This window comes from Rhineura floridana, chromosome 1 (assembly GCF_030035675.1).
Source record: "Rhineura floridana isolate rRhiFlo1 chromosome 1, rRhiFlo1.hap2, whole genome shotgun sequence".
Taxonomy (NCBI): domain Eukaryota; kingdom Metazoa; phylum Chordata; class Lepidosauria; order Squamata; family Rhineuridae; genus Rhineura; species Rhineura floridana.
Window position 1 is genome coordinate 53,323,852 of NC_084480.1, and position 17,413 is coordinate 53,341,264.

General features: G+C 43.4%; 1 protein-coding gene across 5 annotated transcripts in view; it reads left to right on the forward strand.

The window, feature by feature from the left end:
- Positions 1–17,413, forward strand: part of VCAN (versican) — a 187,225-nt gene that overhangs the window by 20,832 nt on the left and 148,980 nt on the right. For all 5 annotated transcript variants that reach the window (XM_061621973.1, XM_061621991.1, XM_061621996.1 and 2 more), the window contains exon 2: positions 13,585–13,651. In XM_061621973.1, the coding sequence (XP_061477957.1) occupies positions 13,591–13,651 (61 nt within the window). In that variant the 5' untranslated portion in view covers positions 13,585–13,590. The remainder of the gene's footprint in view (positions 1–13,584; positions 13,652–17,413) is intronic.

Sequence of the window (17,413 nt, forward strand, 5' to 3'; positions counted from 1 at the left end):
ATCAATTTGAAATGATGTTGATTTTGCTTAATGCTTTAGCTTCCTTCAAGCTGGAACATGTAATACAGGACTGTTATCCTTTTAAAAATGAAAGAGAGCATGTAAACACTGGAAATGTATCCTGTAAAAACAAGAAGAGAGAGACACTATTGATTGAAATATTGAGCCGTAAGGACTACCATTTGGGCATCTTCCCATTTTATCTGCAGTAGACTCAAATATAGTGTATTTGTTTTCCCAGTATATGGCTTTAAATGCAATTCGAAAACCAGTTACTCTTGGTCCTTGCTTCTTAAATGAATTAGATCTATGAATTAGACTATTAGATCTGAAGGACAGCGGGTAGTCAGATGGATCCATTGTTGTTGCCCAGATCAGGCCTCAGGGTTTCCACTCAGGTGCCCATATGGAGGATGCCCTTTATGTTAGCTGCTACAGAGAGGTGTTCTACAGTACCTAGCCACAGGTTTGGCAGACACCCTTGCTTCTGATTTTCAGGCATCTCTTGAAGACTTTTTTAAAAAATGCTAACAAGCCTTTACTTATTAGTAAAGTAACAAGACTTGAAGGCACATAACAACAACAACAACAAGCCTTTACAGGTGTTTAATTATACTTTTGATTTATACTTTTGATTAGCCAGTCACCTTAATGATTATCTGTATTTTTATTATTTAAATTGTGTTTTGTGTTTTAACATTGTACACTGCCCCAATATTTTATGATATGCTGGTATAAAAATACTTTTATAAATAATAAATAACCCCCTTGTATTGGTAGTGATTCACCAGGCAGAGGATTTATTGTTAAGCCCTCTGATCCTGGGAATGCTGGTGTATGGGGTGGGTCAACAATCAAAAGGGGGGGGAGTTTTTGTTGATGTAAATAACTGGCATGCAATGTTGGTGCAATGAGCCATCCTGTGTCTTGCAGTGTCATTTCAACTGCAGTATTTGTTTCCTACAAATTCCAATAAGATGTCCAGACCTTAATGTCATCCATCCCCTGCCTCCCTCCCCAATAAAAATGAATGACGGAGGGGGAAAGATATTTGGTCAAATCCTGAATTCTTACAGAATTGAAGACTAAAAGTCTGCATCCTTGTCTGTCCCTGCCAGATATGTCAAGACTTGTTCCAGCAGGGAGGAATGCGTTTGGATTGATTCACAGGAGACAGAAGATAGCAGGAAAGGCAGCTAATTGGCTTGACTTTTTAAATTCCAATGTCAGGAAAATTAGTAATTAGGAGAAATTTAGTTATGTACCACCAGACCATTTGTTTTAGAATCACTTCGGTTTGCAGGCCTCCCTTAACTCAAACTGACTACCACTTCATTACTAATACTACATGGCAGCGATGAATGTAGACGCTTCCTGAAGTTCTCATCATGTTCTGTTGGAAATTTAGGCCTAACAATGAATGTGAAGAAAATGCTTCCTGGAAATACCATAATGTTTTGCCTCTGCTTTCATCATCATTGCTAAACTCCAACTGAGAGACAGAAATTACTCATCTTTACTCATGCTTTTCTCATTATATTCCATATCATGTTTTCCATGTCCTTCACTGCCTTTCCTGATCTGGCCAACTAGCTCAAGAGGGAAGACCCTGTGCTCCTCCAGATGTTGTTGGACCCCAAGTCCCCTCATTTCCAGGCAACACGGCCAGTGTTTGGGGATAATGGGAGTTGCAGTCCAGCAACATCTTGAGATCCACAGGTTCCCCATCCCTGAATTAGACAAACAACAAAACTTGTTTCAGAACATGACTATGGCTCTGGTTTCTGTTTGGTGCTAGGTACTGAGCTCCCTTCATTAATAAATGTGTTCTTATTTTCTCTATATTGTCAAGATTTCAAAACAAAGTGTGCTTTTTTTTGTAGAGTTGGACTTAAAAAAACAAGTCATTCTGTTTCCTGTCTCCTAATGGAGCAGAACAGAGGGAGCTGTGTCAGCTGGTCCAGAGGAGATACAAGCGAGACAGCTCTCAGAGATCGAGTGAACAGAGCAAACGAACAGGGACAGCTAACAGGAGTTTGGCAGAGGAGGTGTAGGGAGGAAGAGACAAAGACAAAGAGGGCCATATGCTCTGGCCGTGTGCTTTGAAGGGCTCCATAGCAGCTTGATTGGAAGGGGCATGGCCTGATAGCTGTTGGCTGAAGGGGCATGGGCTGATAGCTGGTGAATGCAACTAGGAGCAGCTGTGTGTGCTAGGAGTTTTCATTTGTTTCCTGACTCCTAACTGAGCAGAGCAGAGAGCTGTGTCAGCTGGTCCAGAGGAGATATAAGTGAGCCAGATCTCAGACAGTGAGCTAACAGGGAGATCTAACAGGAGATTGGCAGAGGAGTTTGGTGGGGGAGGTCAACAGGGAGATCCCTAATTCTTTCTCTTGTGCAGCACACCACATACCAGTGGGACTCTCCTATTTACCCTGAAGGAGGGCAGCACAAAGCACAGGTCATTCCAATCCAAGCAGAAAGAAAGAAACAAAAGGCAGTAGAGACTATGGACGGGAAGGACATTCCAGTGGTGGTGAACTGCAAGGTGTTTGTTTTCTTGCCTGAGAACAACATGGCGTACACATGCAACAAGTCCAAGCTGGTGGCCCTGTTGGAAGAAAAAGTGAGGGGCCTGGAACAATGGGTGGCCACACTGAAGAGTATAAGAGAAGATGAAGAGCTCTTAGATAGAATGCTGGAACAACAACAGCAAAGAGAAGTACAGGAGGTGGAAGAACAATAGCAAGTTGAAATAGAAGAGGAGACTGTTGTGGAGAGCAACAACGAAGTGGAGGAAACTCCATGGAAAAGGGTGACACGAGTAGAAGAGCTGGAGGACACCCTTCACGGGTGGAACTACAGAACCACTTCCAGGCACTTGAGGATGAGACTGGAGGCAGAGCTTGGAAAAGTTACTTTTTTGAACTACAACTCCCATCAGCCCCAGCCAGCATGGCCACTGGATTGGGCTGATGGGAGTTGTAGTTCAAAAAAGTAACTTTTCCAAGCTCTGACTGGAGGGCAGCCTACAGGGGAAGAATTACAGGATGCGCCACACTACAGTGAGCGAGAGGCTGAAGCTCAGTCAAGCCGAGGCAATGAAACCACGCCCCACGACAAGAAGAAGAGTAATGCTCCCTGGAAGACGGACTGCTGGCAAGTGATGGGTTGTACCTCACAAGGAATGGGAAGAACGTGTTTGGCTGCAGCATGGAGAACTTCATCAGGGGAACTTTAAACTGAATCCTAAGGGGGAGGGAGATGTAAACTAGGTGGTAATGCTTGTGCACAGTAACAGGAACTGAGGGAATGGCTTTAATAGGGCCCTGTAATAGTCTTCATACAAATGTAGGAAGGAATCCAGGCCATAAATCACATGGTCTTTGATGTCTGTATACTAATGCCCAGAGTATGGGAAACAAACAGGACAAACTTGAATTAATGTTTTGTTGTTATGTGCCTTCAAGTCAATTATGACTTATGGCGACCCTATGAATCAGCGACCTCCAAGAGCATCTGTCATGAACCACCCTGTTCAGATCTTGTAAGTTCGGGTCTGTATCTTCCTTTATGGAATCAATCCATCTCTTATTTGGCTACTTTATTATAGAAATACATAGTAGATAGAAAGGCATAACTAGTTCCAACAAACTAAGTTGGAGGCTTAACGCCCAGGTGCGGGAGTTAACCCCATGCTAGGAGAGAGCAGAGACAAAGGGATGTCTCCTCTCTCCCGGACAGTCAGAGGAGGAAGGAGTGGAAAGGGCAGAAGGAGGAGGGGCAGGTAAGCTTCCCTAAAGACATAACAGTCTAGCAACAGAAGGAAGTCAGTCAGAGTATCACAGGTAAAGGTAAACAAGCCTATCCATCTGGAGGGCCCTAGCTCTATCTCCCTTCTGGAACATAAACAAAAGAACAAAACAGGAGTTGCTCTTGCCCCACTCCCAACATATATAATAGTAGTTGTTCATGTGGTAGTTTGCTGGTGGACTACCAATTTCCTCTTCTGAATGCCATTTGAAGGAGGAACCTTTGGGGGGGGGGTTCGTTAGTAGGTAAAGGCAGAAGTACCAAGGCTATTTAGCAAGTTGCAGGTACATGACTGCTGAGTGGATAGTTGAATGAATCTATTTAAAACATTTGATCAGCTAAAAAGATGCCTCATACTAATCAGACAGCACTATTGGTTTAAGTATGTATAAAAATGGTACATAGCAAACAACGTCTTAAAAGAGGCATTATATATTTCCTCTCAGAGGGGAATGCATCCTTTAAGGTGATGCTTGCTTCAATGTATGCATGTATAATCCAAAAACAAACAAAAAATCCTGTGGTTTGGAACTATTGCTTTTATTCATATGAGTATGCAGATTTATTAATATATTAATTGAACTAAAACTCATGACTGAGAGGGCAATCTTAACCCCTTGATTGTAGCTGCTGGAGGGGGTTAGAGTATACTGGATGAGTTTGCTCACTGGCCTCTGGTGGTATTGGCAACTGTACCCACAGAAAATGTGGTGTATGGAACACTACCATCAGCAATGTTCTCATGGTTGGTGATACTTAGCATATGGCCTCAAAACATGGTGGTATGTCAGGGGTGGGGAGAAACAGAGAACCTAGGCCCTTCAACTGTGTCAGCCTGAAGCTGGTTCAGCAAAAAATAAAGGAAAAAACCCATTCCCATCTTCAAACCTGGTTAGGCTGAGCAGCAGGACTTGGGTTGCATCAGTTGATTTGCTGCTCTGCTCTACCCTGGTGTTCCCAGCCACAGGCTTGCAATCCTATCTATGCTTACTTGGCAGTAAGATCCCATGTTTTCTGAGCAAACATGCATAAGATTGTGCTGATAGTGGAACATTTTCAAATAAGTGCGCATAGACTTGGAAATGTGTCTTATTAAACACAGTGGAAGTTCCTTTTACATAGCATTGGGTTTTAATTACAATTTCAAATGAACATTTGTTTCACTTATTATTCATTATACGGCCATAAAAGTGGCTGTATACTATAGCCAGCACAGATTTTTCACATTCCGCAATATTAAATTGAAAATACCCCTATTGCCATTCTGATGCTTCCCATAAGTTCATTTCAAAACAAAACTCAGAAACGCTTGCTTTAGGTTTTCATGGCACTACACAAAACAGTCAGAGAGAATCAAGAGTTGAAAGTGTAAAACAAGAGAAAAAAATCCAGACCCTTGTTGGACTTCTTTCTGTCGAATTCTCATAATTTCTTGAAATTAATTAAAAATCAGCCATGTTCACAGAGTGCCTGTAATCTTATTACTGACCTTGCCCCATACTCTGACCTTCATCTTCCACAGTTCAAAAGTAAAAAAGTGCCTGACTGATTTTTAATTAATTTAAGAAATGTAGCATTGGAGTCAATGATACACCTGGGCATGCTCAGTAACAACCAACTGTCAGTGTTCTAAAAGCCAGACTCACAGCTGCTTGGCTAGTCAGGGGGCCACACCCACGCCAAACCTTTATTTCACTTTAGACAGTCATGGCTCCCCCCAAACAATCCTGGGAAGAGTAGTTTATAAAGGCTGCTGAGAGGAGATTCCTATTCCCCTGACAGAGCTCCAGTGGCCAGACTGGTTTAACAGTCAGCCGCTCTGATTGAAGCTTTGTGAGGGGAACAGAGCATCTCCTAGCAACTCTCAGCGCCCTTCACTAACTACACTTCCCAGGATTCTTCGGGAGAAGCCATGACTGTCTAAAGTGAAAGAAAGGTCTGGTGTGGATGTGTCCAGGGACAGCTTTGGTTTAAATTTGGGTGGGAGACTGCATGTGCCTGCTGTAGAATTAAAGGTTGGGAAAACCCTGAAAAGCAATGATACTATTCACATTTCTCCTTTTGGAAAGGAAAGGAGCTTCCTCTCTGCCCAGTGCCCACCCACCCAATCTCCTCCCTCCCCCTCTCCTTCCTGTCCTCCTCCTCCATTCCCTGCCCCTTCACCAGGTCAGTTTCACCTATCCTAAGCATGATGGCACAGGACTAAATCCCATTACACTCAAAAAGTATGCAAATGATCAAACCTTTCCTCCCCTCCTCCTCCATCCTATTCCCTTCCTCTTGCCCCTTCCCCTTCCTCCTCTTTCTCCTCCCCTCCCCCCCACTGTCAGTTTTACCTATCTTAAGCATGATTGCACAGGAGTAAATCCCATTGAACACGCAAATGATCAAACCTGCCCTCCCCTCCTCCTCCCTGTCATCACTTCCCTTTTGCCCCTTCCCTTCCTTCCCCCTCTCCTCTCCCCTTCCAATCTCCTCCTTCCCCCTCCCCATCCTTCCACTCCCCTCTCCCTTCCTCCTCCCCCATGGTCAGTTTTACCTATCTTAACCATGATTGCACGGGAGTAAATCCCACTGAACACCATAAGCATGCAAATGATCAAACCTGCCTTTCCCCTACTTCCCCTCTCATCTCCCTTCCTCCTCCCTTCTTCCTCCCTCCTCTCTTCCTTCCTCCTCCTCCCATGCCCACTCCAGCCCTCTCTCCCTCCTCCTCTCCCCATGATTGCATGGGAGTAAATCCCAGTGAACTCAATAAACATGCAGATGTTAAACCTGCCCTTCTCCTCCCCTCCCCCTCCTTCTGCTCCCATCCCCCTCCTCCCCTTTGCCCTTCCCTCCTTCCTCCTCCTCTGCTACCCCTGCCCTTCCTCCTCCTCCCCTTCCCATCCCCTGTGGTCAGTTTCACCTATCCTAAGCATGATTACAAGGGAGTAAATCCCATTGAACTTAATCAGCATGCAAATAATCAATACAGTCTCTGCAAACTTGCACAGGATCCCATTTCTTACCTCCCAGATTAAAAAGCAGAGAAATTCACTAATAGGCAAAAACCCCTTGCAGTTTAAGAACATACGTGTTTGTTGTTGTTATATGCCTTCAAGCCAATTACGACTTATGGCAACCGTATGAATCTTTATATGTGGGGTTTTCATGGTAAGCAGTATTCAGAGGTGGTTTACTATTGCCTTTCTCTAAGCCTACGGCACCCGATATTAAGAACATAAGAACATAAGAACATAAGAACATAAGAAGAGCCTGCTGGATCAGGCCAGTGGCCCATCTAGTCCAGCATCCTGTTCTCACAGTGGCCAACCAGGTGCCTGGGGGAAGCCCGCAAGCAGGACTCGAGTGCAAGAACACTCTCCCCTCCTGAGGCTTCCGGCAACTGGTTTTCAGAAGCATGCTGCCTCTGACTAGGGTGGCACAGCACAGCCATCATGGCTAGTAGCCATTGATAGCCCTGTCCTCCATGAATTTGTCTAATCTTCTTTTAAAGCCATCCAAGCTGGTGGCCATTACTGCATCTTGTGGGAGCAAATTCCATAGTTTAACTATGCGCTGAGTAAAGAAGTACTTCCTTTTGTCTGTCCTGAATCTTCCAACATTCAGCTTCTTTGAATGTCCACGAGTTCTAGTATTAGGAGAGAGGGAGAAGAACTTTTCTCTATCCACTTTCTCAATGACATGCATAATTTTATACACTTCTATCATGTCTCCTCTGACCCGCCTTTTCTCTAAACTAAAAAGCCCCAAATGCTGGAACCTTTCCTCGTAAGGGAGTCGCTCCATCCCCTTGATCATTCTGGTTGCCCTCTTCTGAACCTTTTCCAACTCTAGAATATCCTTTTTGAGATGAGGCGACCAGAACTGTACACAGTATTCCAAATGCGGCCGCACCATAGATTTATACAACGGCATTATGATATCGGCTGTTTTATTTTCAATACCTTTCCTAATTATTGCTAGCATGGAATTTGCCTTTTTCACAGCTGCCGCACACTGGGTCGACATTTTCATCGTGCTGTCCACTACAACCCCGAGGTCTCTCTCCTGGTCGGTCACCGCCAGTTCAGACCCCATGAGCGTATATGTGAAATTAAGATTGTTTGCTCCAATATGCATAATTTTACACTTGTTTATATTGAATTGCATTTGCCATTTTTCCGCCCATTCACTCAGTTTGGAGAGGTCTTTTTGGAGCTCTTCGCAATCCCTTTTTGTTTTAACAACCCTGAACAATTTAGTGTCGTCAGCAAACTTGGCCACTTCACTGCTCACTCCTAATTCTAGGTCATTAATGAACAAGTTGAAAAGTACAGGTCCCAATACCGATCCTTGAGGGACTCCACTTTCTACAGCCCTCCATTGGGAGAACTGTCCGTTTATTCCTACTCTCTGCTTTCTGCTTCTTAACCAATTCCTTATCCACAAGAGGACCTCTCCTCTTATTCCATGACTGCTAAGCTTCCTCAGAAGCCTTTGGTGAGGTACCTTGTCAAATGCTTTTTGAAAGTCTAAGTACACTATGTCCACTGGATCACCTCTATCTATATGCTTGTTGACACTCTCAAAGAATTCTAATAGGTTACTGAGACAGGACTTTCCCTTGCAGAAGCCATGCTGGCTCTGCTTCAGCAAGGCTTGTTCTTCTATGTGCTTAGTTAATCTAGCTTTAATAATACTTTCTACCAGTTTTCCAGGGACAGAAGTTAAGCTAACTGGCCTGTAATTTCCGGGATCCCCTCTGGATCCCTTTTTGAAGATTGGCGTTACATTTGCCACTTTCCAGTCCTCAGGCACGGAGGAGGACCCGAGGGACAAGTTACATATTTTAGTTAGCAGATCAGCAATTTCACCTTTGAGTTCTTTGAGAACTCTCGGGTGGATGCCATCCGGGCCCAGTGATTTGTCAGTTTTTATATTGTCCATTAAGCTTAGAACTTCCTCTCTCGTTACCACTATTTGTCTTAGTTCCTCAGAATCCCTTCCTGCAAATGTTAGTTCAGGTTCAGGGATCTGCCCTATATCTTCCACTGTGAAGACAGATACAAAGAATTTATTTAGCTTCTCTGCAATCTCCTTATCGTTCTTTAGGACACCTTTGACTCCCTTATCATCCAAGGGGCCAATTGTCTCCCTAGATGGTCTCCTGCTTTGAATGTATTTATAGAATTTTTTGTTGTTGGTTTTTATGTTCTTAGCAATGTGCTCCTCAAATTCTTTTTTAGCATCCCTTATTGTCTTCTTGCATTTCTTTTGCCAGAGTTTGTGTTCTTTTTTATTTTCTTCATTCGGACAAGACTTCCATTTTCTGAAGGAAGACTTTTTGCCTCTAAGAGCTTCCTTGACTTTGCTCGTTAACCATGCTGGCATCTTCTTGGCCCTGGCGGTACCTTTTCTGATCTGCGGTATGCACTCCAGTTGAGCTTCTAATATAGTGTTTTTAAACAACTTCCAAGCATTTTCGAGTGATGTGACCCTCTGGATGTTGTTTTTCAGCTTTCTTTTTACCAATCCCCTCATTTTTGTGAAGTTTCCTCTTTTGAAGTCAAAAGTGACCGTGTTGGATTTTCTTGGCAATTGGCCAGTTACATGTATGTTTAATTTAATAGCACTGTGGTCACTGCTCCCAATCGGTTCAACAACACTTACATCTCGCACCAGGTCCCGGTCCCCACTGAGGATTAAGTCCAGGGTTGCCGTCCCTCTGGTCGGTTCCATGACCAACTGGTCTAGGGAATAGTCATTTAGAATATCTAGAAACTTTGCTTCTTTGTCATGACTGGAACACATATGCAGCCAGTCTATGTCTGGGTAGTTGAAGTCACCCATTACTACCACATTTCCTAGTTTGGATGCTTCCTCAATTTCATATCTCATCTCAAGGTCTCCCTGAGCATTTTGATCAGGGGGACGATAGATCGTTCCCAGTATTAAGTCCCTCCTGGGGCACGGTATCACCACCCACAACGATTCTGTGGAGGAGTCTGCCTCTTTTGGGGTTTCGAGCTTGCTGGATTCAATGCCTTCTTTCACGTATAGAGCGACTCCGCCACCAATACGTCCTTCCCTGTCCTTCCGATATAGTTTATATCCAGGGATAACCGTATCCCACTGGTTTTCTCCATTCCACCAGGTCTCCGTTATGCTCACTATATCAATGCTCTTCTCTAAGACCAAGCACTCCAGTTCTCCCATCTTGGTTCGGAGGCTCCTAGCATTAGCGTACAGGCACTTGTAAGCCGTGTCTCTCTTGAAGTGTCTTTGGCACTTGTGGTTAGGCCTGTGGTAATTTTGCTCTTCTGAATTTATATCCTGTGCCCCTGCTCTCACAATGCCTACTTCTAGGCCTACCCCTTTTAAAATTTCATCATTTCTTTGGTTTTTATCCCAGGGGGGAGGTTTATTCCAAACCGGACCTTTCTCAGCTCCTGTCGGGTTTCCCCCCTCAGTCAGTTTAAAAGCTGCTCTGCTACCTTTTTAATTTTAAGTGCCAGCAGTCTGGTTCCATTCTGGTTCAAGTGGAGCCCGTCCCTTTTGTACAGGCCCGGCTTGTCCCAGAATGTTCCCCAGTGCCTAACAAATCCGAACCCTTCCACCCGACACCATCGTCTCATCCACGCATTGAGACTGCGAAGCTGGGCCTGTCTGGCTGGTCCTGCGCGTGGAACTGGTAGCATTTCAGAGAAAGCCACCTTGGAGGTCCTGGCTTTCAGCATCCTACCTAGCAACCTAAATTTTGCTTCCAGGACCTCACGGCTGCATTTCCCCATGTCGTTGGTGCCAACGTGCACCACGACCACTGACTCCTTCCCAGCACTGTCTACCAAACTATCTAAACGACAGGCGATATCCGCAACCTTCGCACCAGGCAGGCAAAACACCTTGCGGTCTACACGCCCATCACACACCCCACTGTCTATGTTCCTAATGATCGAATCACCCACTACAAGGATCCCTCCACCCCCTGGAGATGTATCCTCGGCATGAGAGGATAGCTGCTCATCCCCCAAGGAATGGGTCCCTTCTAAGGGATCATTTCCCTCTTCCTCAGCTGGATGTTCTACTTCCCCGAGACCATCGTTCTCCATGATAGCAGGAGAGCTATCATCGTTGGAGTGGGACACAGCTATAACATCCCTGAAGGCCTCCTCCATACACATCTCTGCCTCTCTCAGCTTTTCCAGGTCTGCCACCTTGGCCTCAAGGAAATGAAGTCGTTGCCGGAGAGCCAGGAGCTCATTGCACCGAGAGCATACCCACGACTTCTGTCCAACAGGCAGATAGTCGTACATGCTGCAGGCGGTGCAAAACACTGGAAAGCCCCCACACCCCTGCTGGCTTCTTACCTGCATCATTTTGTTTAAGGTTTATTACGTCAATGGGTTGGAGACTGCGGTTTAGTTGAGGTCAGGGAACAGACGGGCAGAGTGGGGGGCCCTGGCCTCCTCGCCCTGCTGCCGAACTCGCTCTGCTGCTTAACTCGCCTTGACGCTTTGTCAGCTGGGGCTCCCTCTAGCTCGTGGAGCAGCTGGTCCAGATGGTCTGTTATCCAAGTACTAACCAGGCATGACCCCGCTTAGCTTCTGAGATCAGATGAGACTGGGCGAGTTTAGGGTAGTATGGCCGTAGGCAAACCTACCTATAGCCAACAGATATTTCTATGAAACGTTAAAAAGCAGGGAAATTGGGTAGCTATAGTGAATGCACCACGGGAGCAGAAGATCTGACCTCTGTTACCACATTCTTCCACATGTTACCAAATTCTTCCAAGGTACACAGCAAGTGGATTGGACTGTGAAAGACCAACCGAAATGGGGTTTGCTTTTTTACAAATGTGTAGGGCAGTACAATATCTCAGAGAGGAAGTCAGGTCTCCTGCTTCCCTGGTGCATTCACTATAGCTGCCCAGTTTCCCTGCTTTTTAACATTTCATAGAAATATCTGTTGGCTATAGGTACATTCTTAAACCGCAAGGTTTTTTGCCTATTATATTAGTGAATATAAAAATACATATTGTAAACCATACCTTCCACCAAACGTTTTAGCAGCCAGAGCTTTTAATCTGTGGAAGCAAAAGTAGTATTATACATTTATTTAGTTCTGTAGGTATCTAATTTATCTGATTTCTCTCTTAATCCTCACGTCATTAAATAGACATTGTTTCAGGCTGCGGACATTGTTAAAACTCTTTCATACTACAATTCTTGCAAGAGAATAAACATACATAATATAACGTACATTAATGATGGCGGCAGTCCAGTTAAGTTACCCACATTTATTTCATGTTGGTGAATGGGTCTAAGTATGCATAACTGTGGGCTGGAATGTAGCCATTATCTCACACTATTCATCGGATATGAAAAGTACTTTTCATTACTACTAGATACCTAAGAAAAGCAGCTGCAAGAAATATGGCAAGGAAATCACAGTGACAACTAGAAACATGAAGTTCCAAGCTTGCATGCACAGTTTATATTTTATTTGTGTGTGTGTATAAATCTAAAGAATTCATTTCTTTGCAGGTTAGAAGGAGAAGCTGTCAAAATCTCTAACAATAGGACTATATAGTGCTTCGTTACAGCTTTAACTGTCTGGAAATATTGTTATCAATAATATTTTCTCTTGCATTCACTGTACAGTAATAAGCAATTAATGTAGAACAGAGGTTCCCAAACTGTGTTCTGTGGACCATCAGTGGTCCATGAGCTTCATTCAGGTGGTCTGTGGCATGTCTGAAGAGCCCTTGCAATTTGAATTCTATAGAATTCTATGGAATTCAAACACAATAAAATAAAACGAGCAATAAAGATACAGTTGACAATCAAATAGTACCTATCATAATTCATTACAATTGCTACAGAACCATCAAATGGTCTGCCAAGATCCTCAGTAATTTTCAAGTGGTCCATGGGGGAAACAAGTTTGGGAACCACTGGCACTGAAACAATATGATACCACATTGTAAGCAGTTTGATAACAGATGATGCTTTAAGATCAGGACCTAATACAGCTTGCAAGATAAACTTTAGAATATAGATGGGGAACCTGTGGCTCTCCAAATATTTATTGGACTCCCAACTCCCATCAACCCCAGCCAGCATGAGCAATGATAAGAGATTATGAGAGTTGTAGTCCGACATCTGAGGAGCCTCAGGTTCCTGGTCTGTAACTGAAAGTCTTTCTCAAGTTCTCCCTATACTCAGTATAGTAGACTGGAAGATGCTGTTGATGTTCTAAGAGAGAGAGCTAGCCTCGGTTTCAAACTTCTGACGTGGTGATTTTGAGTATCTGAACTGAAAAATGGCAATGGTACTGTCCCCCTATAAAATAATATTAATTGTATGAATTCATTAATCTTAATTGTATTATTTTAATTGATTAATAAATTAAGCTAACGATTATATTTCCATATGTGTAAAAACAATATTTTGAACCAACAATTATACTATAAACACGTCAGTCTTCAGTTTATACAAGGCAAAATCAGAGAGAAGAGACATTCCCTCCTAAGTGATGGGGAAATGGGGAATGCCTATTTTAATGGTGCTTGTCACTTGCAATGCATGTGTGTCTAGGGTGGAAGGACACTACTGGATAGAATTCCTTATCCTCAGAGCCAGAATGAAGCCAACAAAATAGCCCATAAACTTGCATAATGTGTTTAATTTGATACATCTATATAATTACCAGAACAAGCATTTACTTATAATCTTTTATAAGGCCACAACAGAGTCAATTTAATTTATTTTGTGTTTTCACTTTTTGTAGGTCAAGATGTTAAAAAATATCTTATGGATTTATTGGACTTTAGCCATAACATACGCACTCCGCAAAGGTAAGGTCATTGTGGACAAGAATATCTGTTGAATTTGCTGGCTACTTAGAGATGCTGGAAAAGTTGTCCTGATGATTTTTGGCAGTGGGAATATGGTTAAGGTGTTGGACTATGACCTGGGAGACCAGGGTTCGAATCCCCACACGGCCATGAAGCTCACTGGGTGACCTTGAGCCAGTCACTGCCTCTCAGCCTCAGAGGAAGGCAATGGTAAACCCCCTCTGAATACCGCTTACTATGAAAACCCTATTCATACGGTCGCCATAAGTCGGAATCAACTTGAAGACAGTACATTTACATTTAGTTATTCTGAGGTACATAACTTTAATATGTGTGTGTGTGTGTGTGTGAGTGTGTATGCATACCTGTGTGGTTCTTTTATCCTGATGGAAGTTACACAGAAATGAAGGAAAATCATTGTATATCATTGAGGGTTGCCACTTCCTTTTTTTGACAGGATTCCTATGTGCATGTGACAGCTTCTTGACAATGACAAAAATTATGAAATACGGAGTTTGCTGTTACCACCTCCAGTGGTGAGGAAAAAAAAACATCTCACTATCACGCAGCAGAGAGTGCCTTTTGAGGTGACTGGTGAGGAAGGAGATGACAATGCTCTTTTTAAATTGTGTTCCCATGTGAAGTCAGCCAATGAGAGAGCACTCTGTTCCTCACATAACTGCTAGTGAAAGTTCTGAGTGAGAATTGCGTTGTAAGAGGAGCTGTGCTGACAGAGGAATGGGTCATTGTTTGGTGGTAGAGTACATGCTTTGCATGCAGAAGTTCCTTGAAGCAGAGCTGGGAAAGAGTCCTGTCTGAAACCCTGGAGAGCTGTTGCCAGCTACTGTAGACCAGGGGTAGCCAATATGGTGCCCTTCAAATGTTGTTGGACCCCAACTCCCATCAGCCGCAGCTTGCAGATGATGTGAGTTGTTGTCCAATAACATCTGGAGGACACCACATTGGCTGCCTCTGCTGTGGACAATACTGAACTAGATGGACAAATGGCCTGACTTGGTGTAAAGCAGCTCCATGTGTTCATATTTACGTGCCAGCAATGATCTGTGTCTCATCTTTTTGGTTCCTTTGAGTAGAGGTATTTCAGTGGTAAGGGGAAGGCAATATTTAATGTGCTGTACACTCTATCTCAGGGATGGGGAACCTGTGCATCTCTAGATGTTGTTGGACTACAGCTTCCATCATTCCAAACTTTTGCTATGCTATATGGGGCTGATGAGATTTGAAATCTAACAACATCTTGAGGACCACAGGTTTCCCATCCCTGCTCTAATCTTCCAGGCATTCATAAACAGTGGATAATCAGAGTGTGGAATGGGATCACACCAGGTGTTCCTGATCCTGACCTTCATGTGCTTATCAGAAGGTCTAACCTGTGCAAAAAGGTCTACTTGCAAAAGGCAGAGTATCAGCTCTTATGAATAAAAACTGTAATGCATTTAGGCTCTTTTAAGACTTTTGTACCAGCTCATGGAGGCTTGGAGTAGGGACAGTCGCACGTTCCAGCTTCCTTCTCCAGAGGTTGATCGTCCATAGTCTTTGAACATCAGAAAAGGGTCTTTGTCTGAACTGAGGCAATAGCACTGAAAGCTGTTGACAAAATAGTGCTTTTGTCATACATTTTAAAATATTTCTTTTAAGAGGAGAAGAACCCACCCACAATGGGCCTTGGGTGATTTTCTATATCTAAATCTTTTAGTACTGCACAAAGTTGCCATTTTTTAAACTGGCCACTGCTTCAGTGCCTATAACAGCAGCCTGCTGTGCACAGTGCAGACATTATGACGTGATAATATTTATCTCTATTATGTGGAAAGCTTCATCTGCTGATTTTACACATCTTGCACATCAGCCAGGCCTATTATCTTCTGGTTGTTTGGCAAACCTAATACTGCATGAATAGTTCAAACTAGCTAAACCAGAACACTTAGATTTATAGTACAAAGAAAGTCCCATTGGGTTACACTAGGTAAATCTGCATAGGATTCCAGTTTAACCTGAAACTGGAAGGATTGTGGTAACTTCAACCATTACAATATTGCTGTATGGAAAGAAGTGGTGTACAACTTGCAATCGAACACAGGTACTTTGCTATATGTACACATGGTTGTTCACATATGACAATATACACAGAGATTGCATGCTGTTTCCTACACAGAAGTATTTTCTGTGTAAAGAATTTTGTATCTTACTTTGTTTTACTTGATTCAATGGTTGGTAGATTAGGCCACTAGAAGACTTTTACAGGCTATATGTTTCACTGAGGTGATTGCACTGTCTGTTGTTAAGGTGTTACCTTTGATAACAGGCTAGATTTGTTGTGTGACATGAATTGTGATATAATTTAAATATCTGCAAGTGGGTGTAATGCTTGTGATGGTATGGGAGAAAATCCCCTAGCATAAGAAGAATGCACATGATCTAAATTAATTGATCCTTCTTACACTTTCATATTTTTCCATATTAGAAGCCTGTCCTTAAAGACTCCCTGCCCCATTTTTCCTGAAATGTGCAAATACTACCTGCCTTTTCAGTTATAACAACAAAAATATGTTTATCTTGATAAGAATTAATGTTATCCCTTGTAATGGTCCCATGCAGTGGATTGGTCCCATGCAGTTGTTGTAATTTTATCAATGGTTTTTATCACTGGCCTGATTTGCATATCATATTAACCATAGCCAATGTCTAGCTAGGGTTTCACATGCATGAGCAGCGTCCTGGGACACACTGCTGAGAAGTCTCCTCTTCACCCCTCCATTGGTCCAGGCCATGCCAGGAGCAACTAATCACAAGCTTTGGCATTATGTCATCAAAACCCAGACTAATGGTTTGTTTCTTTCCAAACAAAGCAACAAGTGGTGGTCAAGATTTGTTGGCTTACTCCTTGTGTTTGCTTGGGGGAAAACAAACCACAAGCCTGGATTTGGATGCCAAAGATTGTGGTTTGTTGCTTCTAGTGCAGCACGGCCAGGAGCAGGGACACAACAAAAGCAGAGACTTTTGAGCAATATGCAGCAGCACCCTTCTTGTTTGCATTCAACCATAGTTAAACATTAGTAACAGCTGCTTTAATTTATTTTAGGGAGCAACTTGCAAGACCCCATCGGCACTTTACATTTAAAGCAGTATCATACCACTTTAAGTTATCATGGCTCCCTGCTCCTCAAGAATCCTGGGAACTGTAGGTTGTTAAGGGTGCTGAGAGTTGTTAGGAGATCTGCATTCCCCTCACAGAGCTACAATTCCCAGAGTTTCTTGGGAAGAGGGCTTGACTTTTAAACCACTCTGAGAACAATAGCTCTGTGAGGATAATAGGGGTCTCCTAACAACTCTCAGCGGCCTTAACAAAGTACAGTTCCCAGGATTCTTTGGGGGAATCCATGACCATCTGAAGTGTATGCTACTGCTTTAAATGTATGGTGCAGATGGGGTCAAAGTTTGGAAGCCTCATATCTGAGACTCAAAATTATTGGGTTTTGTCCAGAACTCTTATACATGACAGAGAAGATTTCTCCAGTCATGGCCTCCTCCTACACCTCTCCCTTTTTCTCTCACAGCACAATTCTAAACCACTCCACATCAGGAAAGTGCCTGGAAGCTGCCACAATACTCTATGATTTCCCCTTCATATCTAAAACAGCAGCTGCCACATGCATCTCACTCTTAGCCTAATTTAAACGGGATTTCTCTGCTCTGTCTGATCTCCTGCATTTTCTATCCCGCTCTACTTCCCATAGCGCC